Consider the following 23,275-nt stretch of genomic DNA (forward strand, 5'->3'; position numbering starts at 1 on the left):
GGTGTACAAATTCAAGTACTTTTAATTGTTTGGATAACAGTAACTGTGTAAAAAAAATTATATGCTTGTAAAAAAAAGCCCTCAGCAGGGCACTTTTAGTTTGCCTCATTTCATCAGCTTTTAGGTCATCAAATCATTGTTGGGAATATCTTACTATAATAATGGGCGTAATGTCTGTCCGTCCGCTCTCATTCATCACGGCCAAACGACTGGTCCGATGGACATGAGACTTGGCAGGTTATAGTGGGGACCTTCAGATGGTTTAATAATGGGGTTTCATCCTATCTCATCCCCCCCAACCCTCCGAAGGGGGTGGTGGTGGTGAGATTCCCTGAAACGGAGCTGGTTCTGCCTGTGAAGCGAGGCAGGTTATGCCCGTAGACTTAGTTACTTTACGAATTTTCATACATAATTTCTGTATACATATGTTTGCTAGTTCAAGTAATTGTAATTTGTTCATGTAACAGCACTACAATAAATATGGTTATAAACAACTTCCTTCAATAGAGAAGCAGCATTAGTTGTGAGGTAGGGACTGTGATTACTTGGGTGAGACGTGTAAGGAACTAAATGCAGATTAAATAACATATTGCACTTTTTGTAGACATTTTTGGAAAAAAACCACATTGAATTGAATGTTTTCGTAGTAGTATAATGAGGAGATGTTAATAAAATATTGTCGCAGTGAATATCTTAGATTCTGCGTTAATACAGCTGACAAACGAAAACGATATAAATTCAAAGCCATTTCTATATACCATTGACCATATTCTACCTAACACATTAGAAGGAGATTTAAAGGAAAAAACTCAATATTATCAGTAACTCTTGTTATTGTTAACCCAGGACAGGTTTTTCATTCCTCATTTGAATATCATCTTCAGATGTAATGACCTCTGTATGTATTAAATGGTTTTGGTATTTGCTTGATAATTCTTTGGAGTAAAGGAGAAAGATCTTGCTCTCTGTTGAATCACTTTCCTTATGGCCATTGTTGTGTGTGTGTGTGTATGCTTAAAAAATCACAGTAGATGCACGTGACTTCATTATATAAGCGAATACCACAAGCAAATGACAAGCACAAAACAGTACCAGCGCTTTCCCGTGTTTATGGTTTTAGTTGTGACCGCATGATCCCATATTATCCTGGAAAGTGTTGGTACTATAGCTGGTTCACTTACGGTAGATTCTTGTATGAGAACCCTATGCTTGCGAAGCATTTGTTTGGTGGCGCTGATTGGCTGGTACCAGGAGGTAGGCAGCCCCCAGCCAATCAACGGCCGCCAAAACAAAACGTCTCCGTAGGCATAGGACTCACCCAAAAAATCTACCTTACGTGAACCAACTATATTATCTACCTATCATTTTCCTTGTGGTATATCCCCTGTAGAGGGGATATAACCTCTAGAGGCCAGTAACTTTCTGCCTATCATTTTCCTGTGGTATACTCCCCTGTAGAGGGATGATAACCTCTAGAGGCAGCAACTTTCTGCTATCATTTTCCTGTGGTATATCCCCTGTAGAGGGGATGTAACCTCTAGAGGCAGTAACTTTCTGCCCTATCATTTTTCGTGGTATATCCCCTGTAGAAGGGATGTAACCTCTAGAGGCAGTAACTTTCTGCCTTATCATTTTCCTGTGTATATCCCCTGTAGAGGGATGTAACCTCTAGAGGCAGTAACTTTCTGCCTATCATTTTCCTGTGGTATATCCCCTGTAGAAGGGATGTAACCTCTAGAGGCAGTAACTTTCTGCCTATCATTTTACCTGTGGTATATCCCCTGTAGAAGGGATGTAACCTCTAGGGGCAGTAACTTTCTGCCTATCATTTTCCTGTGGTAGTATATCCCCTGTAGAAGGGATGTAACCTCTAGGGGCAGTAACTTTCTGCTATCATTTTCCTGTGGGTATATCCCCTGTAGATGGGGATGTAACCTCTAGAGGCAGTAACTTTCTGCCTATCATTTTCCTGTGGTATATCCCCTGTAGAAGGGAATGTAACCTCTAGGGGCAGTAACTTTCTGCCTATCTTTTCCTGTGATATATCCCCTGTAGAGGGGATGTAACCTCTAGAGGCAGTAACTTTCTGCCTATCATTTTCCTGTGGTATATCCCCTGTAGAAGGGATGTAACCTCTAGGGGCAGTAACTTTCTGCCTATCATTTTCCTGTGATGATATCCCCTGTAGAGGGGATGTAACCTCTAGAGGCAGTAACTTTCTGCCTATCATTTTCCTGTGGTATATCCCCTGTAGAAGGGATTTTGTAACCTCTAGAGGCAGCAACTTTCTGCCTATCATTTTCCTGTGGTATATCCCCTGTAGAGGGGCTATAACCTCTAGAGGCAGTAACCTTCTTTGCCTGTCATTTTCCTGAGGTATATCCCAATCCAGAGGCAGTAACTAGAGCCTTCCTGTTCATAGCGAGTCTTAATATAGGAAAGAAGTTGCAAGATAGAAATCGCCATCAAACAAAATAAACTGGCCTTCATCTTTAATCTCTGAGTGGTTCCCCCAACCCCCTGAATACCTGGGAGGGAAATGATTAAGTCCAATCTGTGACAGATAATTCACAGCACAACGGAGGTCTGTTTTATAGTGCCCGTCCTTATTCGTTGTTTCTAAGCTGGGTAAATCTCCAGGTTAGTAACTTTATAGTTTTATAGACTGATGATTTTATCGTCATATTTTATCATTGAGTCCTAAGTTCAGTATCTTCATATTTTATAAATGATTATTTTCGTTGTATCTTAAACTTTATGTTTTAACAAATTTGGTAATTTTCATCATTATGTCTTTTATCAGTAAGTCTTACGTCCATCTTTGTATTTGCTGAGTAATTTATTCCTTTGTATCTAAGAGCAGTATGTCTCAATTATTCAAATTTGTTGTGCATCGTATCTATGATGAGAAAGGCCAAAAGATATTTGACTTTTTTTATTTCATAATTTACTTTGATGGCCTCTCCGCACATCAATTTCTTCGTGGGTAAGCACATCTGTATCTTATGAATGATTTTGTCAATAGTGTGTATTTAAAGTAAGTTCCCTCATAACTTCCTGTAATGAACAGCAAAACATTCACCAGAACTTTGCTCTAAGCCAGTCAGTATTTAACTTGAAATCCCGAGTACACCAAAATATGTTCACAGCGTAATCTATACTGTATATACAGTTGAGCATAAAAACTATTTAGATTTGCTAGATACAATTTAATGATAATTTTCCAGTACAGAAAGTCAACAGTGACTGAACTTCCTTGTTACTACAAGCAGTAACCATAGGGTGCTGCATTGTAACCAGCAATGACAACACTTCCTTGAAACCAGTACTAGTGTTGCCAATATCGGTTGCTGGTCCTTGTAACCAGAAGTGTGAGTGGCTGTAAACAGTGTGGCTAGCAGTGCTACCAATTGCTTGTAGCATTGTACCCAAAAGTTAACCATAGTTCTTATGGTTGTTAAGTTTCCCTGAGGTTGCTTGCAGCATTGTAGGCTAAAGTGATTGCATTACCTTGTGACTATACTCTGTTTTTTCCATCTGGCCATCCGCTTTTTGGTGTTTGCACATGGTAACACTGCGCCCCGGGCCTTAAATAATATCCTATTTCGAATATAAACGGTGTAATTCGCATACAGTAAATCATTAAAACACTTTTCAGTTGCAAATGTACACCTAGATATCCGTTTATTTACCTAAAACTTACACAGCGTAACTATTTAAAGTCAGGGACGCAGTGTTACCATGCGCGACCACCACAAGCACAGAGTATAGTAGGCCTAATCATCAGTGTCATAAATTCTGTATTGAGCACTTTCTGCACTTCCTTGCAGCCAGGAGGGGAACACCAGAAACTTGCAGCATTGTAGGCTAAAAGTGATTGCATTACCTTGTGACTATACTCTGTTTTTTTCCATCGGCCATCCGCCTTCTTTTGGTGTTTGCACATGGTAACACTGCGCCCCGAGGGCTTTAAATAATATCCTATTTCGAATATAAACGGTGTAATTCGCATACAGTAAATCATTAAAACACTTTTCAGTTGCAAATGTACACCTAGATATCCGTTTATGGACCTAAAACTTACACAGCGTAACTATTTAAAGTCAGGGACGCAGTGTTTACCATGCGCGACCACCACAAGCACAGAGTAGTAGTGGCCTAATCATCAGTGTCATAAATTCTGTATTGAGCACTTTCTGCACTTCCCTTGCAGCCAGGAGGGGAAAACACCATGAACCGCAGGAGCTTCCTGCACGCAGGGAATATTCTCCTTCCTGCCAGGTGGGTGCAAATTATCTGAGGCCTCTTTTCCCTTGTTCTGAAATCCTCACAAAATTGTACGAGGTTCGTTTTGCTTGTTCCTGTAATTCTTCAGTTTTATGAGCATCAACCTTTGACATATAAGGACTTGCTGGATTGTTGAACTACTAATCACGTGACGTTTAGAATTGTGTTTTGATTCCTTCTTAATAGTTTTATTGTATCTAATGAAAATTATTGACATTTTTGTGAGAATTATTTTCTTGCAGTAATGCAACTTGTATTTTGCCATATTATCAGTGGGGTATTATCATTTGTTAATTTTTTTTCTGCAGGAATATTAAGTTGCCATTTATATTGTCAAGTAGTTAAGGAGTAAAATGTGCAAATTATTCCTCTTTAAACCCAAAAAGTGGGTTGGGTTTCCAGTATCTCAAGTGACCCCTAGCTTGGAGATTGTTTTCTAATCAGGACGAAGTTTTTTTTTTTAGACTCAAATCTTTAATTTTGGGTAGGGTTACCAAAAGGCAGGACATTAGCGTAGATTTGAAATGTCTGGGTGCTTGATAACGCATTTTTATGCGCCTAAATGATTGCAGAAAATTTGATTGTAGGTCACAAGCCTTATGAAAGAGGTTGGGAACTTTATAGGTTGACGTATCTGGAGAAGAAGAAGAAGAAGAAGAAGAAGAAGAAGAAGAAGAAGAAGAAGAAGAAGAAGAAGAAGAACAAGAAAGCCTTTGTGGAACCTAGAATCCAACATGCAAGACTAGTAAGATTATCCGTTTTAAAATTCAAATTCCTCCTCTAGGTACTCAGATCTTGCATCGAGTATCTACAACTTTAGAATTCCGCAGCGATGACATAGCAGTCGTGACGTATCCCAAAACTGGGACCGTTTGGACGGCCGAGCTTCTGTGGGCTATGACGCACTTCGATCAGCTCCACACTTTGGATACAGAGCACATAAGCTTGAGGAATTTCTTCATAGATCGCGTGAGTTTGAGTATATATATATATATATATATATATATATATATATATATATATATATATATATATATATATATATATATATAATAATAATAATAATAATAATAATAATAATAATAATAATAATAATAATAATAATAATAATAATAATAAAAGGAGCCCATAAAAACACCAAAAAACAGAGAGAGAAATACTATATTTCAGAGACTGCTGTCTCCCTCTTCAGGTAGATGAATAAGAAAAGTTACAGAAAAGTGGTATTTATACCAAGAGGTCCATCCACAGGTAAGCCAATTTAGATCACTCCCGCTGATAATCTCCCTTTAATTTTCTTAAGCGACGGTTGAATGAAAACCTGGTCGACGATATTTTAGTCACATGCTCCCTTTGAGACATTCATTACCTGCCGCTCTTTGATCAGGGCCAATTCTATCATATATGTATATATATATATATATATATATATATATATATATATATATATATATATATATATATATATGGCTTATGGTGTGCCTATTTTTGTTTTGCATATTTTTTTTTTTTTTTTTTAGAATACTTTAACAGTATGTTTATGTATATACTCTTAGTATTACCAGTATGATGATAGCTACCACTTACACTTCACAATATTGTTGTGTATATATATATATATATATATATATATAATATATATATATATATATATATATTAATCAACTTTGCTCAGACTTCTATAGAATCTATAGTGTTCGGGGCAAAGCTGAGTACAGATGACCTCCAGAAATGTTAGATTTCAATAATAATGGATCTTAAGTATTACTTTTCTAGATACGATACTTTTTTCTAGTAGACATAGAGTCTTAGCCTGTTGATTGTTCAGAACTTCAGATGGTCTAGTACTCCCAAATCATTGGTATGAGAAATTATTCACAAATGCCAGATCTAAAAGCACATACCAATTCCAGGATTTTATATATCATCCAAGCAAAGATGACCCATCGCCACTAGTGAAGAGGTTCTTGGAAAAGATTCCAGACGGTCGGGTGGAAGATGGCGTCGTCCTCCAGTTAGCAAAAGCAGAGACCGGTCGCAGGATTATTAAAACGCACCTCCCACTCCACTTCTTTAACGAGGGCTTGTTGAATAAGGCCAAGGTGAGATTTGTAATTATTATTTATTTATATATTGATGTTGTGGTTTACCTAAGCCGACGAGTAACTCTCATCTTCATATAGGCCTAACGCGGTACTTGACCTTGGCATAAATCTATAACCTTAATAATAATAATAATAATAATAATAATAATATAATAATAATAAAAATCTGATAAAAAACCAGCTTTTGTTGATGGTATGGTTTACCTTACCCGATACATGACCAGGGTAGAAATCTATAACCTTAATAATAACAATCTGGTAAAAACAAGCTTTTATTGATGTTATGGTTTCCGTACACCGATGAGTCACACTCTTGGCTTCACATAGGCCTAACGCGATACATGACCTGGTAAAAACAAGCTCTTGTTGGTGGTATGGTTTACCTAGACCAATGAGTCACACTCTTGGCTTCACATAGGCCTAACCCGATACATAACCTGGGCCAAAATCTAAACTTAATACTAATAATAATAATAATAATAATAATAATAATAATAATAATAATAATAATAATAATAATAATAATAATAATAATATGGTAAAAAACATGTCACCAATTTTTCACAGGTTGTCTATGTCGCCCGAAATCCCAAAGACACGTGTGTCTCCTATCACTTCTTCCTGCACCAGAGGCAAGACCAGGCCATGGAATGTGACTTCCCAACCAGGGCAGAGCGATTCATGACGGACAAATGCAACTATTCGCCTTTCTGGGGCCATATCACCAGCAAGCGTGGGACCTGAGAGACCACCCAAACCTCCACTTCATCTTTTACGAGGACATGAAGGCAGACATTGTCAAGGAGCTGCAGAAATTGAATGACTTTCTCTCTTTGGATCTCACCCTCGATCAACTGAAAAAGTAAGTACACTGGAGAGAGAGAGAGAGAGAGAGAGAGAGAGAGAGAGAGAGAGAGAGAGGGTGTTTTGATTTTGATATAAACACTCAGTACCTACATATTTGCTTCCGCAATTACTTGATAATTTTCAGTTTTATTGAATTTTTTTTTAGCTAATGGCGATTTAGGCTAGTCCATACGAGTGCTGCGTGTGTTGAATTAATAATAATAATAATAATAATAATAATAATAATAATAATAATAATTCTATACCATTCACAGAATTGCCGAAGCCACAAGCTTTGACAATATGAGGAGAAGGGATCAAAACCAGCCCCTGATTAAAGGTACCTTTTTCCGTAAAGGAGTCATTGGCGACTGGAAAAATCTGGCAACCCCCGAGCTAGATGCCAAGATGGACAGGTGGATTGCGAAAACTCGAAGAAACTGGGCATTACATTTAGAGATACGCATAGTTGTTGTTTGTTAATCTTGATTAATTCTGCTTTATATGAATAACGGGCAGATGAGTGTTATCGTTTGTTAACCTTCCACTGAAATGACGGTTATGGTAGATAACGTAAATATTATTTTAAACGCTTTTAGAAAGCTAGAATGAAATTTGGTAAAAGTATATGTAACTTCAAGAAACAGTGTCAAGTGAAACAGCTATTTCTTATCCACTGTTAAAACGAGGCCTTACCTTCGTTAACTTAGCTTTCGAAGACAAATTTATCCTGAAATCATAAAAAAACTGATTTTACACACACAAGTTAAGCGTTCGGTTTATAGTTATTACTTAGCAACTTCATCCAGTGTGTACATGGTGGAAAAAAGAAAGGCGTATATATTATTGTGTGTGTGTGAACCCCTGTTTTTCCTCTATCCTCTAAGTTTTGATTGATATGGAATGGTTGATTTGTGGTTAGTTACTAAAACTGGCGTTACAACATCTAGGTTGTTGACACCTATCAAGGCATATTACTACAACGTTAATTGCCCCTCCTTTCCGGGGTTTCTTTAGAAATAATAAACAATAATATTCAACTGAATAAAACTGTTTTACGTTTGTTTTATTTATATCCCTTTATTTCGCTGCATGCTGTGATTATATTTGAAAATATGTAATTTTAGATTGTCTGGTAACTACCATGAAACCATCAATGGTTCAAGTAGTACATTTTTTTCTTCCAGTTAAAGAAAGTTCTAAAAATTAACATCAGTAACGCCGTCGCAATAACAATTAGACATGTAATAACGTCATCGCTCAATTCGTGTAACGACTTCTCTGACCGATCAAACGTTCGTAAAATTGAAATTACGTAACTCCATGGTGGTTATAATACCTCCATGCGACTCGATGGTAAACGATGTAGGACGTCAACAGTGAATGAATATTTCCACGTTTCAGAAAATGGTTTCACTTACCGTAGTGTTCGCTGTAATGTTAAATCCCTGTACAGCTATTTTGTTGTTAGAGAAATGTAAAAATTTTGAGATGTACTGTATTACTTATATTACATAAGGAGTGCACTTCATCCTCTGTGGACGCTTAATGGCATAAAAATGCCTTTCCGCAGCCCAAACAGTACTATACGTACACTGATGACACAAATTAAACTTGAAATAAGATCAAATATACTTTTAGTTTTATCATGAAATTTTATATACTTTCCTATGTAGACATTATACTTTGAAACATTACCTTGAAAAGTTTGACATAATTCTTTGAAGCATTACCATGAAACGTTTTGTCATTAGGTCTAACTCTGAGTGGTAGAATGATTTGAACTGCGGCAAATTGTAAACAATCACTACATATGGCTTCGAGATAGAGTTTATCTGACGATTCTTCTTAAAATTGTGTTCCCAGCGTAAGCTAAACGGTCATCATGATTATGGACGCGTCAACGATAGTCATAGTAAGATATGAATTTGCATAAGTAAGGTAGAAGACCTGTTTGAGATACCGGTGTGGTAGATTGTACCTTGAGAGGCCGGTAAAATTTGACTTGTGTCCACTGGCCAGTCGAGTTCAGAATGGAAATTCAGTATTGCAATACACTCCCTCAACACCTGAATTAGTCCTGGCCACAGTCTTACCCATAAATTCGGTAATTTTAACTAAATACCAACGCTGCAGGTAAAATTGTCTGCTGAATTACCTGCATTACCGTTGGTAACACCGCTGTCAGTGCCGGCCGCTAGATGCCCCACCTTGCCCATTGCTCTTCGTTCTCTTGGCCAAATGGACGCATTCCTGCTCCAAGCAAATTTTTTTTTGGTCTGTAGCCCGACCCACAACGGTTTGATTTGGCCTTAATTCGGGTTGATGACCTTGGATAACGATTTGGATTCTGCCCCAGTTTGGACCCTGGATTGACCTGACTGCCTTTGTTTTGATGACCTTGGATTACGATTTGGATTTTGCCCCAGTTTGGACCTAAGATTGACCTGACTGCCTTTGTTTTGATGATGGACACGGTCCAGAATGAATCTGTCGACCAACATCTTGAAACCGGCCTCATCTGCCCTGCATTCGGAACAATCCCCCAGCGAAGATGTCGGAGCCCACCGTTCCTGCTCGTCGTGCAAAAAACGGATGAGTAGCTAGTACTCTCAAACACGACAGACATTAATTTTGTATTGGTTTTAGGAAGGTAAAGTGTAACGTTAGGCAGAGGTGCGATGAGTGTAAGGATTGGTCGATAGACCAAATGAAAGATTACCTGAAGCATAGGAAATCAATACTAGCTTCCAAAAGGAAACGTAAGACAGTGTTAGAACCTAGGCAGTTAGATATGGAAGAGCTAGAGTCGGAACTGTTTAAGAAGTTAGGGGGAAACATCACGACAGGCCAACCCTCATCACGGTAGAAGGGTCTTATTCACTCGATATTAATTGGTGAAACATGAATACAATTGCAACAACTCTAAGCATACCATTTAAAAAAGACTGAAGTTTCGTCAACATATTGTGATATATGAAGCCCCATACGAACTAAAATAAGCATGTGAGCTCTTCGTAAAATATGTTTCAAGGCAGTTTTTGAAATCCAATATGGCGGCTACGTTTTGCATGGACGGTTTGTCATCAGTGACGGCCCCACCATCTTTCCCCAGCCTTCCCAGCACTCATTTGAACAATGTTAGCGTATGTATGTAACGTTTATTGATCTTACTCAAGATTGCAGTTGTAATCAGACAATAAAACAAAACATTTTTGTTGCCTATATTAGTGAAAGTATGAAACTTGTTATTCCCGGGGTTATGGTTGGAACTGAATTCCATTCCTTACCTTGTAATCGGTCGGTTGTTCCGTACATAATACAAACCATCGGTCCTTTAACAATAGGAAGTAGCTAGCGGCAGCTGGAACGGTCGTAAGCTTCGAACAAGGGGAGAACGGTAGTTAACTGCTTGTTTCCGACAGTCCGCGCGCCGCGCGACTGGGAGGTAAACAAATCACTTTTGCTTTCGGCCGTGGGTGTGAAGGACGTGTTCGTCATCGCTCTCTGCCCGCTTCATCGTCGTATGCTTTGTTTATATTGGTGTTTTCTACTAATGGTTTTGTTTGACTTGAAAATGAAACTGTAAGTACACTGTTTTCATTTTCATTACTTAATTATGAACCAACATGGAGTTATCGCCGTAGATGCGGCGATTCCTCTCTTTCATGAATTGAACCCTTGAATTATGCCTCGGTTGCCAAGGGCGGGGGGTGCGCTCGCGCCGAGTCATGTATTTTGGGCGAAAGTGTGTAATTGAGAAATGTAAGTACTCTTTTCATATATGTTTGCCCCTGTGCGTTCGTTACCGAGAGTGTGTTTGCGCTCGGCACGAGCCTTTAATTTTGTATAATAGAATGCAATGAAGTGGATTCGCAATTGCAATATTCTTTTCATTTTCATTTATTTATTTGCATGAAATTTAATTTGGATCAATTTTCGTTCTTACCCGGGAATTGATCCTTACGATTTTTTTATGTGAAAATGAAATCGCAAGTGCAGTATTCTGTTTCATTTTCATATATATTTTTATGATAGCATCATATTATTGGATCAAGTTTCCGTTCTTACCCGGGAATTGATCTTTTCCCCTTTAAGTTCTATGAAGTGAATCGCAAGGGCAGTATTCTGTTTCATTTTCATATTACTTTTCACTGCTGTGCGGGGGTAGGGGAAGCAAAGGTCTGCCAGGAAGTCGTCGGAAAGCTCTCCCGCGACTCCCTTGGTATCCGATTCTTAGTCTTTCCTTCCTGCCCCCCGCTCAGCTTCTTCGTTGTATTTTGTATTTGGGGGTCTTCCTTGCGTTCGGGGTGGGCATGTCTTCCCCCCGTGCGTGAGGGAACCCCCTCTTACTATTTATCTATGTTACCGCAGGTGCTACATCCGTGGGAGACGACCCTTGGACAGGTATGGACCACCGCGGAGGCAGGGCGTGCCTAGCATCCACGGGGCTGCTGCAGCGTCTAGCGAGGTCTGGGCGGTCTCCACTACTACCACGGCCGCTTATGCTGCTCCCCCCCCCTCCTGTCTACACTCCCATGCTGTGTCGATGACGCCGTCTGCCGCTACTAGGGCCGCAGCCGTACCGAGGTGAGGTTGCCGCCGCCGCCTGTTTTTCTTCGTGTTGCCTGCCCAGACTTCCGCTGTTTCCAGCAGCTCGCCCCGGGACCGGGCGCCAGGACCAGGTTCCGCTGGCTGCCGATGATTCTACGGGCGATCGCTGGGCTTGCCGTACCTTGCCGCTGATGTGATTCCCGCTGTTGGCTTGGCTGTCCCTTCTGGGTCTACCGCTTCCGCTGTTCCTGCCGCTCCTGAGCTGGTTGCTGTTCCTGTCGCTCCTGGTTCCTGTGCCTGTCCATGCTGGTCCTGCCCACGGTGTGTCTTCCCCAGTCCCAGGTCCTTCCGGACAGGTGCAGTCGGGCCGTGTTGCTTCGGCAATAGCCCCGGCTCCGGCCTGGATGGAGGACCTGACGACTGTCCTGCGTGAGCTGACGAGGAAGAGGAGAAGAGGAAGCTGTCATCTTCGTCTTCATCGTTCTGGCTGCTGCCCCCCAATCTCCTTCGGGAACTTCTAAGGGCCCGTCCCACCTCGGTGGGACGGGGGGGTCCTTCTGCTGGTCCTCCTGCTCCTTCGGGCCTTCGGAGCGGGGCCCGTCTCCCCTTCCGTAAGGAAGAGATAGACGGGGACCAGAGGAGTATCGGTTAGCTCTGGTACTTCCTCGCCTGGTGCTAGCGGCGATGCCGCTACGCCAGGTTCCGGCTCGGTCTCTCGTTCGCGAGAGATCCCGAGTGTACGTTCTCCCTCGGTGAGACCGTGCAGCCCAAGTTTCGGCGCCAGAGTTCGCTCGGCGCCAAGACGCGGCACGGAGCAGAAGGCTGGTGAGAGACGCTCAGGTGACTCTTGCCAGGCCAGCGGCCGCTCTTGCAGCGACCAGCTGGTAACCGGGGTTTTCCCCCTAAGAAGGCTCCTTCGGGACCTTCTAAGGGCCCGTCTCGCTCCGGCGATTCGGGGAGCTCTTCTGCTGGTCCTCCTGCTCCCTCGGGAACAGGGCCCGTCTTTTCGTCTACCAAGGAGGAAGAAGAACGGGGACCAGAGGAGTACCAGCTTCGGCTGGCACTTCCTCGCCTGGTTTCTAGCGGTTCTGCCGCTAAACCAGGATCCGCCTCGGCTTCTCGTTAGCGAGAAGTACCGAGTACGGTCCCTCCGCGGGAGACCGTCCAGCCAAAGTCTTGACGCCCGAGCTCGCTCGCCGTCAAGACCGAAGCGCGGAGCAGAAGACTAGCGAGAGTCGTGCAGACGACTCTCGGCAGGCCAGGATGGACGCTCTCGCAGCGACCAGCTGGCTGCTCGGGTTGACGTGACGGTCGCTGACCAGCCACGAGTTGAGGCGAGGAAGGGGTCCCCGCGGCCGTCGGTACCAGCCACGGCTGGTACCAGCGGCTCGACGCGCCGAGAGGACGCTCGCCGGTCTCACCGCGACAGCGAACCTAGCAGGTCACCTGACGCCGCTCCCATCGGGACCGGGCGAAGATGGTAACCAGCAACAGCTCGCCTGACGCTAGAGATCAGCGTCGACGTTCTCAGCCGAGCCTCTCGCCCCAGGCTAGCGGCAAGGCTAGGCCTGCTGCTCGATCGCCACCGCGGGTTGACGATCAGCAGCAGCCCTCCAAGCACGCTGGTCCTGCCAGCGAGCTAGGGGGGGGGGGGGGGGGGGGCGTCAGGTCTGCCTCTCCTGTACCTTCAACCTCCTCGGGCTACACCGGGAGGAGCGAGGTACCTATGAGTGATCGCGAGAGGTGCGCCGCTCGCGATCCCGCTATGACACCGTATGGACCAGGCACGGTTCTAGGACCGACCAGGACATACGTGCAAGTAGCTGGAGGCGACCGTCAGGGGTCTGCCGCTATTCCTCCTTCGGAAGGAGGAGTATCTCGGGCTCTGTTCTTGTTGGAAGGACTGGACGGTCCTACTCCGCAAGACGCGGTTACTCCCGAGATACAGAGGAAATTGCAGAAGTCATTAAGCTGATTCGTCAGCATAATGACCTTGCGGAAGGATTGCCGCTCCCACCAGCAGAGCCCACGTCTCTGCTCGAGTCGTTTTGGGGGCCCGAGAGGGAAACCCAAACCGACGGTGGGTCTGCCGCGATCGGAGCTTGCCGATTCTGTCTCGAACCAGAGGTCTCTCGTCTCCGGACAAGAAGGCTCGCTCAGTTCTGGCCGGTCGATCAAGCTACTTCCACCTCCTCTACTGCGACAGCGGCGTTTCTACGTGTCTTCGGACACCGTATTTAAATACTCCTTCGTCCTCCTGAGAGGTTTCGACCTCGACGAGGACTGAATGAGTCGGAGGACGGTATCGGCTCTCCCCTGTCCAGGTGTCGATCAGCCCCACCCAGACGACGTTCACAGTGGCGGCAGACCCTTACCTACAGTGAGAGTTCGTAACCCTCCGCGGGAAAAAGTTTCTCCTGACGATACGTTTTCCCAGACTCTGAGAGACCATCGCCGCAAGGCGATGGCTGCTCCTATTCTTCTCCAACTGCTAGTTCCACTGGGAAGGCGAGCGAGTATCCAATTCCTCCCCCATTCCCTCTCTCCTTACGGCTACGAGGGAAAAGGGGAGGGATCCTACAGAGATTTCTCTGTAGGATCCCACGTTCGGGAACTGCGCTACCCCGGGGGGACCTTCGGGTCCTACCTGACGTAAGCCCCGGTCGTTGAGGATGGGACCCTGCCCCATTCTCGATGCTACGGGAATCGAGAGGACCACCAGCCGATATCGTTTGACGAATTCGGTGGGGGTTTCGCAGACTGCTTAGAATTCTAATGAATTTCTAGCGCATTCAGAGTGTTCGAGTTTTTTTACGATCTCCAAACACTTAGGCGAGACCACATTCTAAAGTGAGCAGACGAGAATCCCCGATGTTACATGATAATCGGGAACCTCGCCTATGCTCGAATTCCTGGAATTTCTAGCATTGGGAAGAAGACTGCTGCTGAAAGAAACTATCTTACAGTAGGCGGGACCAACCTGGAATAGAGAAGATCGGGACGGGAATATCCAGTTTGGCTTGAACTATCGTCTTAGTATTCTGTTCACCATTGAAGCTTTCCTTCGAGGAAGACTTCTCCTTCACTCTTTGATAGAGATCGAAGGTGGTCGATCTCCAATCCTTATTTTGTTTTCTTGAAGGAAAGAATTTAGGATGGAGATCGTTGTTCAGAATCCTACAAATATACTACGTATATTAACCTCGCGCATGATTCTACTAAGCAGTTGAATTGTCCGAGGGGTAGGCGCATATCCTAGTTTATCTACGGATTGCGACTTAGAGAGAAGTATTCTAATTGAACTGCAACTCGGGTTGCCTGCACCTCCCAGGAGTTTTTCAGTTTCAATTTTTATATACTTATGTTTTGTTCATGAAACTTACCTGACAGATATATATATAGCTGTATTTCTGACGTCCGACAGAATTTCAAATTCGCGGCACACGTAGTGGGGCGGTTCAGGTGGTAGTACCCATTCCCGCCGCTGGGCGGCGGATATCAGGAACCATTCCCATTTTCTATTCATATCTGTCGCCGGTGCTGCAAACATCTGTTTACAGTACCTCCGTCTAGGATTTTTTCATTATCTCGCTTAATATTATCTGGATTGAACTTTTGGTATCGACTTCTGGATTGTTGGATTGGCACGCGGAATAGTGGATTGGTTTTTGATTTTGGATTGGCTTTTCTAGATTCAGTATGTCTGGATCAAGTTCGGGAAGTTACAGAGTGTGTGTGAGGAGTGAATGTAAGGTGAGGGCTTCTTAAACCTTCAGTGATCCTCACACAGTTTGTATGGATTGCAGGGGGCATGTTTGCGTGGCTGATGATCGGTGCAATGAATGTAAGGATTTGGATGATGATAAATGGAGGATGTATGAGACCTATCGGCGTAAATTAGAGCGCGATAGAGTCAGGAGGTCTTCCTCTAAGGGGCAGCTCTACTAAGGTAAGGATAGTAACATTTCTCCTCCTCTAACACCAGTAGATTTTGCCCAACCTAATCCTGTTTTGTTGCCTTCGGCCCCAGTGCTGTGTCTGGAGAAGGTAACACCCTTTCTCTGATTCTAGAGTCTATTCGTGCTCTCGAATCTAAAGTTTTGGCCCTAGACAAACCGGCCCAGTGAAAGTTGTGTCAGTGCCGCCCTAGTGTGTGGAGGGGGCGTCAGATCGGCCCCATAATGCCTCTAGGCCTAGACCTCTATCGGACTCCCAGACTCAGGGAGTGGGGTATGTCGAAAGCCGCAAGAGGGTTACGGGGGCTCCCCACCGATCTGGCGTCCCTTCGGCAGGCCTTGTTGCTAAATCCCAGGCTGCCAAGGAGCGCGCACGAGCGCGTATCCTGAAAGATTGCTTTTTTTTCGTCCTCCGAAGCGTCCTCCCCGCGCAAGGGGTGGAGCGCTCGGAGAGACTCGCGTCCGTTGAAAAGGGACTTTTTCGCTTTGAGGACGCTTCACGTCCTATGTCCCTCTTTCGTCAGAGGACGCTTATGACGCCTTTCCTCCTCAGAAGAGAGGAAGGCGTTCTACCGATGAGGACGTTAGTTTCCACGCACAGGCGTGTTCACCTGAGAGGCAGATAGCTGTACCTGCTAGAAGGAAGGAGGCGTCCCCTCGCCCCTCGCCTTCTCGCAGTCTCAGTCTGCCCTTCTTTTGCTCCTTCGTCACCTACGAAGGATATCCTTGTGTCCCTTCAGGACCAGATTACGTCGCTGATGGCTCAGAGGACTTGCCCAGCAGCAGTCGAGTCTAGGCGTAGGAAGGACGTTCGGCTGCCCGTCAAGAGGACGAAGCGGCCTCATTCTCTCTCAGCTCGCTCGTCTCTCTCTCCGCCTCCGGATCGTCAACGTTCTCGCTCTCCTAGCAGATCTTTTACTCGCTCAGGAGAGGACGCTCGTCAAGACGCTCGGCGTTCGAAGCAGGACGCTTTACGCTCTCGGCAAGTAGCGGTTGAGGACGCTCGGCAGGACGCTCGGCGTTCTAGACAGGACGCTTTGAGCTCTCTTCAAGACTCTTTTAAGGACGCTCGGCAGGACGCTCGGCGTGCGAAGCAGGACGCTTCTGGTCATAGACAGGACGCTTTTGAGGACGCTCCGCAGGACGCTCGCCGTGTGAAGCAGGACGCTTTTCGAGCGAAGCAGGACGCTTTGGAGCCTGCAAAGCAGGACGCTCGCTCTTCTAAGCAGGACGCTTTTGGCGCTGCTCTTCAGGAAGCTCGCTCTTCCTTTCGCAGAGCTTCGGTTAAGCCAGTTAACTTGGCTTCTAAGGATGCTTCTCTTTCGGAAGATGTCCGTGCATCTAAGAGCAACGTACGCTGCTTCCGTACCTGTAGGGGATACCTCCAACCAACAGGAGTCTTTTATTCAGGATTGAGCCTAAGGGACTTACTCCCTCTCCTGATAGGCGTTCTCCAGTTCCTCTTAGGGAGGAAGGGAGCATAGTAGTCCGGGGAGTTCCGTAGAGGGAAGAACAGCCGGTAGCTTCAGCTGTCTCGGACTACAAGGTTCTTGTTAGGCTGTTGCGTTCAGCATTCGGAGACAAGTTCCAGCCTACAGCCCCTAGGTCTCCTCCCTCACAACTTTCGTCGTCCAAGACCGTAAAGACCCCTGAATTCGTCGAAATGAAAACGTCTCTGTCGACCAAGAGGGCGTTTAAGAAACTCCAAGACTTTATGTCCAGAAGGAAGGATCAGGGCAAGACCACTTTCGCCCATCCACCCTCTAGACTCGCAGGGAAAGGAGGAGTTTGGTATGAACCAAGGAGGATGTCGGGATAAAGGTCCCTTCGTCCGCGTTGGGGGACTTCTCCAGTTTAGTGGACGCCCAGAGGAGGTCTCTCTTAGCGTCGGCTAAGGTGACCTGGACTCCAGTTGAGACTGACCACCACTTGAAGGGTCTTCTTCGTACCCTTATGTTTTTAATTTCCTAGACTGGTGTCTGGGAGTTTTGGACCGGCAGTCTAGAAGTCCTGATTTCTCTCAGTCTGGGGGAGCTGTCCAGCGTGTTGTCATGTATGGACAAGGCCGTCAGGGATGGTTCGAGGAGCTAGTTTTCGAATTTTGGAACTGCTTTCCTAAAGAAAAGAGCATTGCTGTGCAATTTTTACGGCTAAGTCGGTATCTCCGGCTCAGAAAGCGGATTTGCTCTTTGCGCCTCTTTCGGACCATCTCTTCCCCCAGGCTATGGTAAGGATCTTGCACAGAGTTTGCAAGAGAAGGCGACCCAGGACCTCTTGGTTCAATCTTCAAGACGTCCAGCGGTTCCTTCCACGTCAACTTTCAGCAAACCCCCGAAGAAAGTCAAACCCTTTCGCGGGCACCCCCCTCGAGGAGCAGCTCCCCGAGGGAGAGGTTTTTCAAGAGGAAGAGCTTCATTCAAACCGAAAACCAGCAAGTGAAGATCTCGTCCTTCAGACACCAGTCGGGGCCAGACTGGAATTCTTTGCGGAGTCTTGGAGGCAGAGAGGAGCGGACCCTTGGACCCTCAAGATAGTAGAACGGGGGTACAAAGATCCCTTTTCTTCATCCTCCTCCTTTGACTTCGACTCCCAGAGACCTCTCTCCATCCTATCAGGGAGAGAAGAAAAGGGTTCTTTTCGATCTCTTAGACCAGATGGTCGAAAAAAGAGCGGTGGAACAAGTCCTGGACCTAGAGTCACGGGCTTCTACAACAGGATTTTCCTTGTGCCAAAGCAGTCATCAGGTTGGCGCCCGGTCCTGGATGTGAGCAGGCTAAATCTTTTTTGTAGAAAAGATAAAGTTCAGAATGGAGACGCCTCAGTCGGTGCTGGGAGCATTGAGACCTGGCGACTGGATGGTGTCTCTGAACCTGCAGGACGCATACTTCCACGTCCCAGTCCACCCTCTGTCAAGGAAGTACCTGAGATTCGTCTTGGACAACAGGGTTTGGCAGTTCAGAGCCCTTTGTTTCGGTCTCAGCACGGCCCCAATGGTTTTCACAATGATTATGAGGAATGTAGCGAAGTGGCTCCATTCGTCAGGAATCAGGATATCCCTCTACCTCGACGATTGGCTGATCAGAGCGTCGTCGAGGCAGAAGTGTCTGAAGGACCTTCAGTTTACGCTAGCCCTAGCAAAGTCTCTGGTCTGTTGGTCAACACCGAAAGTCGCATCTGACCCCGACACAGTCCATCGTATCTGGGGATTCAGATGGATTCAGTGGCTTTTCGGGCGTTTCCATCCCAGGAACGTCAGCGACTGGGGTTAGAGAAAGTCGCAGCATTCCTAGAGAGAAGCTTGTTCGGTGAGGGAGTGGATGAGTCTGCTGGGCACCATTTCCTCACTAGAAAAGTTTGTTCTCGCTGGGAAGACTGCACCTCAGGCCTCTTCAATTCTTCCTTGCGGAAGAATGGAAGTCGAAAGGGGACCTGAATGCGATCCTAAGGATCTCCAACGATGTAAGAGTTCACTTAAGATGGTGGTCGACCCTCAGAAGTTACGAGAGGGCCTCTCCTTAAATCTTCTGAGACCCCGACCTAGTGTTGTTCTCAGACGCTTCCACCTTCCGGTTGGGGAGCACACTAGGGGGGGGAAGAAGTGTCAGGCTCCTGGAGAGGGGAACAGGTAGCCTGGCACATCAATGTAAAGGAACTGGCAGCGAGATCCTGTCGCTGCAGTTCTTCGAAGAGAAACTGTCAAGCAAGGTTGTTCAAGTCAACTCGGACAGTACCACAGCCCTTGCGTATCTAAAGAATCAGGGAGGGACTCGCTCCAGATCCCTTTTTCTCCTGGCGAAGGAAGTTCTACTATGGGCAGACGCAAGGCACATCAAGATCCTGACAAGATTCGTGGCAGGGGTTCAGAATGTCAGGGCGGACCCTATCTCAGCCGCCGGAATCAGCTGCTGCCAACAGAATGGACCTTGCACCAGGAAGTCTGTCAAAAGTTATGGAAATTGTGGGGACGTCCTCTAGTAGACCTGTTCGCTACATCGAGGGACGAAGAGACTTCCTCTGTATTGCTCCCCGGTTATGGACCGGGGCAATTGCAGTGGACGCGTTGCTCTGGAACTGGACAGACCTGGATCTTTACGCCTTTCCCCCATTCAAGATCATTGGGGGACGTAATGAGAAAGTTCGCAGCGTCAGAAGGGACAAGGTTGACTCTGATTGCTCCAATGTGGCCAGCAAGAGAGTGTTCACAGAGGTCATGACGTTCCTTGTGGACTTCCCAAGAACGTTGCCCTGGAGGAGAGATCTACTCAGACAGCCTCACTTCAAAAGGTTTCACCAAAACCCTCTCCGCTCTGGCCCTGACTGCGTTCAGACTATCGAAAAGCTGGCCAGAGCGAGAGGCTTTTCAAAGGCAGCTGACGAGAGCAATCGCTAATGCTCGAAGAGCCTCTTCAAGAGCTGTCTACCAGTCTAAGTGGTCTTCCTTCAGGGGCATGGTGCAAGAAGGAAGGATTTCCTCTTCCACGACCTCTGTGAATCAGATAGCAGATTTTCTTTCTCCATCTAAGAAATGTGCAAAAATTGGCAGTTCCTACAATCAGGTTATAGGAGTATGTTGTCTGCCGTTTTTTCGCCACGAGGAATGGACCTTTCCGACAATAAGGATCTGCACGATCTCTTAAGGTCGTTTGAAACTACCAAAATTCCACAAGCAAGACCGCCCTCATGGAATTTAGATGTGGTATTGAAACATCTGATGCTTAGTCCCTTTGAGCCTCTCCACGAAGCTTCTCTAAGGGACTTAACGAGGAAAACGCTTTTCCTAACTTCTCTGGCGACGGCGAAGAGAGTTAGTGAAATCCAAGCGTCAGTAGCCTAGTGGTTTCAAGGGAGACAGAGCTGTCTGCTCGTTGAACCCTTCTTTCTTGGCTAAGAAACGAGAACCCGTCTAATCCTTGGCCAAAGAGCTTCGATATCAAAGGAATATCGAGTCTCGTGGGTCAAGAACCAGAGAGCCCTGTGCCCTGTCAGGGCTCTCAAGTTCTATGTGAATAGGACTAGAGAGATAAGAGGTCCCTCAGGTAATCTCTGGTGCTCTGTGAGACCGGATTTACCGTTGTCGAAGAATGCTGTTGCTTTCTTCTTGAGGGACGTCATTAAAGAGGCTCATTCATCTTGCCAGAAAGACTGATATGAGCCTCTTTAAAGTGAAAGCTCACGAGGTCAGAGCCGTAGCTACCTACTCTTGCCTTCCAAAGGAACATGTCTATACAGATATTCTTGATAGCACCTCTGGAGGAGCAATTCCGTATTCGCCTCACATTACCTCCGGGATGTGAGGACGATTTACGAGACTGTAGTTCTTTGGGACCTTACATTTCGGCAGACACAGTTTTGGGGCTGAAGGTAGCTCTCTCTCCCTATCCCTTAGCTTAGTTAGGTTAGTTTTTTGTGTTTTGTGGTTGATGGTGAGATCTTCTGTGAAAATCTCCCATTCCATAGTGTTAATATCAGGGTTTTTTTGCGTTAGTTGGTCAGGTGGTGGTCGGTTGCTGTGTTACTGCCATATGTTTGCCCTAGATGGTCTTGTCACATCGTGTCACGCCCCCGTTGACAGAGCATCCAGAAAGCACCAGCACTACAGGTCAACACCTGGCTGGCAACTCTGATAAAGCATAAGCAGGCTTTTGGTGACAGTAATCACATATAGTCTACTTTGCTATCAGGTAGGAACCAATAAGATAATCTTTTATTTTATTTATTTTAAATTTCCTAAAAAATCCTAGTCTGTCTCTACCCACCATCCGAAGGTGTGATTCAGCTATATATATATCTGTCAGGTAAGTTTTCATGAAACAAAATGTTATTGTTATAATACAATTAAGTTTGTTCATACTTACCTGGCAGATATATATCTTAGAGTGCCCACCCTCCTCGCCCCTCAGGAGACAAGGGCCATGAATAAATATGAATAGAAAATGGGAATGGTTCCTGATATCCGCCGCCCAGCGGCGGGAATGGGTACTACCACCTGACCGCCCCACTACGTGTGCCGCGAATTTTGAAATTCTGTCGGACGTCAGAAATACAGCTATATATATATCTGCAGTAAGTATGAACAAACTTAATTGTATTATAACAATAACATTTTGTCACGACAACACCCATTTTCAACTTTTATATTTACCGAAATTCGTTTCGCCTAAATATAATTGCTCGAGCATATCTTTTATGCTCGGTAGTTCTAGCCGAACGCATTCCTTCATGGAATAATGGATTACATGGCAACTCAGGATGACGAGTCGGCGAGAGCTCAGGCTCAACTACTGCGTATTGAACTGCCTGACCCCCTGACAGCAGCTCAGTATGAGCTGGGCCTCCGAGATGCACGGTCAGTTATGTCTCTCTCTCCCCTGGTTTGATTGACTACCGAACCGTACTCTGCCCAACAATCATGGACTTAGGTCTCTGATTAATGGGGATTCTCGCAATAATGAAGGACCATCTACTGCTGTGACGCTAGATTCCATCGCCTTCGACATTGCGAGAATTTTCAACAGAGATATCTCTTTGGACTCTTTCATCTTTCTGTTTACCGCACGGTAACAGAAGTCTGTACAAGTCTCCCGCTGCATCGCACTGCGATAATGCGAATGATTTTGCAGACATCTGAGTTTGTCTTCAAAATATCTCGTATTCGTAGGTGTACAATTGTTCATTGTTCAACCCGAATTACAGATGTGTCAGAAGACTCGCCTACCTACTCTCCGACCTGACAGCTCTACTTCCAAATGTTCAGCCCATGAGAAGCAGTTCTTCAGGCGGCTTTCCCCTGTGTTTTCATTACTGAAGAAACCCCCGCCCCGCTTTCATTGCAAACTACGACTTCTCACCGACAGCAATGAAATAGCGGTTAGCGTTTTCAGTCATTTGTAAGCACAGGTTATGAATCTTGAGAATCCTTCTCTCGATTCGTCTGTGAAGACGTAGGTTGCATTCAATATCTACCTTCGTCTTCAACGGTACATAGTGTTGTTTCTCCTTAGCTGAGATTCAACAACCATGAGATGTTTTGCCTTCAGGGACCTCGGTCTCTAGAAGGCAATTGACCTTTCGCCTGTTGGGCACATGCCTTAAGAGAATCATCACCTCGCTGTCCGGCATTGGTGACAAACAAATACATTATTTTGTTTGTCTCTCGGCATAACCCTTTAAAGGCGAAGGTCACGTGACTTACTCGGATGCTTGACAACTTGCCTCCTACCGAACGCAGTCAGTCGGCAGCTGTCAGAGCGGCCGAGTCAGTACGAACTACGCTGTTGACTTAGTTCGGTTGTTACAGAGCAATCATTACTTCGTTTTAATAGCTTGTCACAGTACCCATACCTTGACACCCACCATGGAGTGTCGGTGTCCTATCCACTACCGAGAACGTTCGCTGCATGGGGATAGGAGGATGCGAGAGACTTCGTGGCAAACGGACAGACCAGTATGGGTACTGGACATCACCGAAGTAATAGAAGAGGAATAGGTCATGCGACTATTTCCTTCTTTTCCTCTGAGGAACTGCAT

At 45.3% G+C, this 23,275-nt stretch overlaps 1 protein-coding gene and 1 pseudogene across 1 annotated transcript in view; both read left to right on the forward strand.

Moving 5' to 3' along the window:
- The window catches only part of LOC135202831 (sulfotransferase 1A2-like), a 25,231-nt pseudogene extending 17,481 nt beyond the window's left edge, over positions 1-7,750 (forward strand).
- Positions 7,751-9,004: 1,254 nt separating this feature from the next.
- LOC135203092 (pre-mRNA-splicing factor syf1 homolog) overlaps positions 9,005-23,275 on the forward strand; it is a 41,565-nt gene continuing 27,294 nt past the window's right edge. The window contains 1 exon segment of the mRNA XM_064232715.1: positions 9,005-9,153. Coding sequence (XP_064088785.1) covers positions 9,124-9,153 — 30 coding nt within the window. The 5' untranslated portion in view covers positions 9,005-9,123.

The sequence above is a fragment of the Macrobrachium nipponense genome, chromosome 33 (genome assembly GCF_015104395.2).
Source record: "Macrobrachium nipponense isolate FS-2020 chromosome 33, ASM1510439v2, whole genome shotgun sequence".
In the NCBI taxonomy this organism is placed as follows: domain Eukaryota; kingdom Metazoa; phylum Arthropoda; class Malacostraca; order Decapoda; family Palaemonidae; genus Macrobrachium; species Macrobrachium nipponense.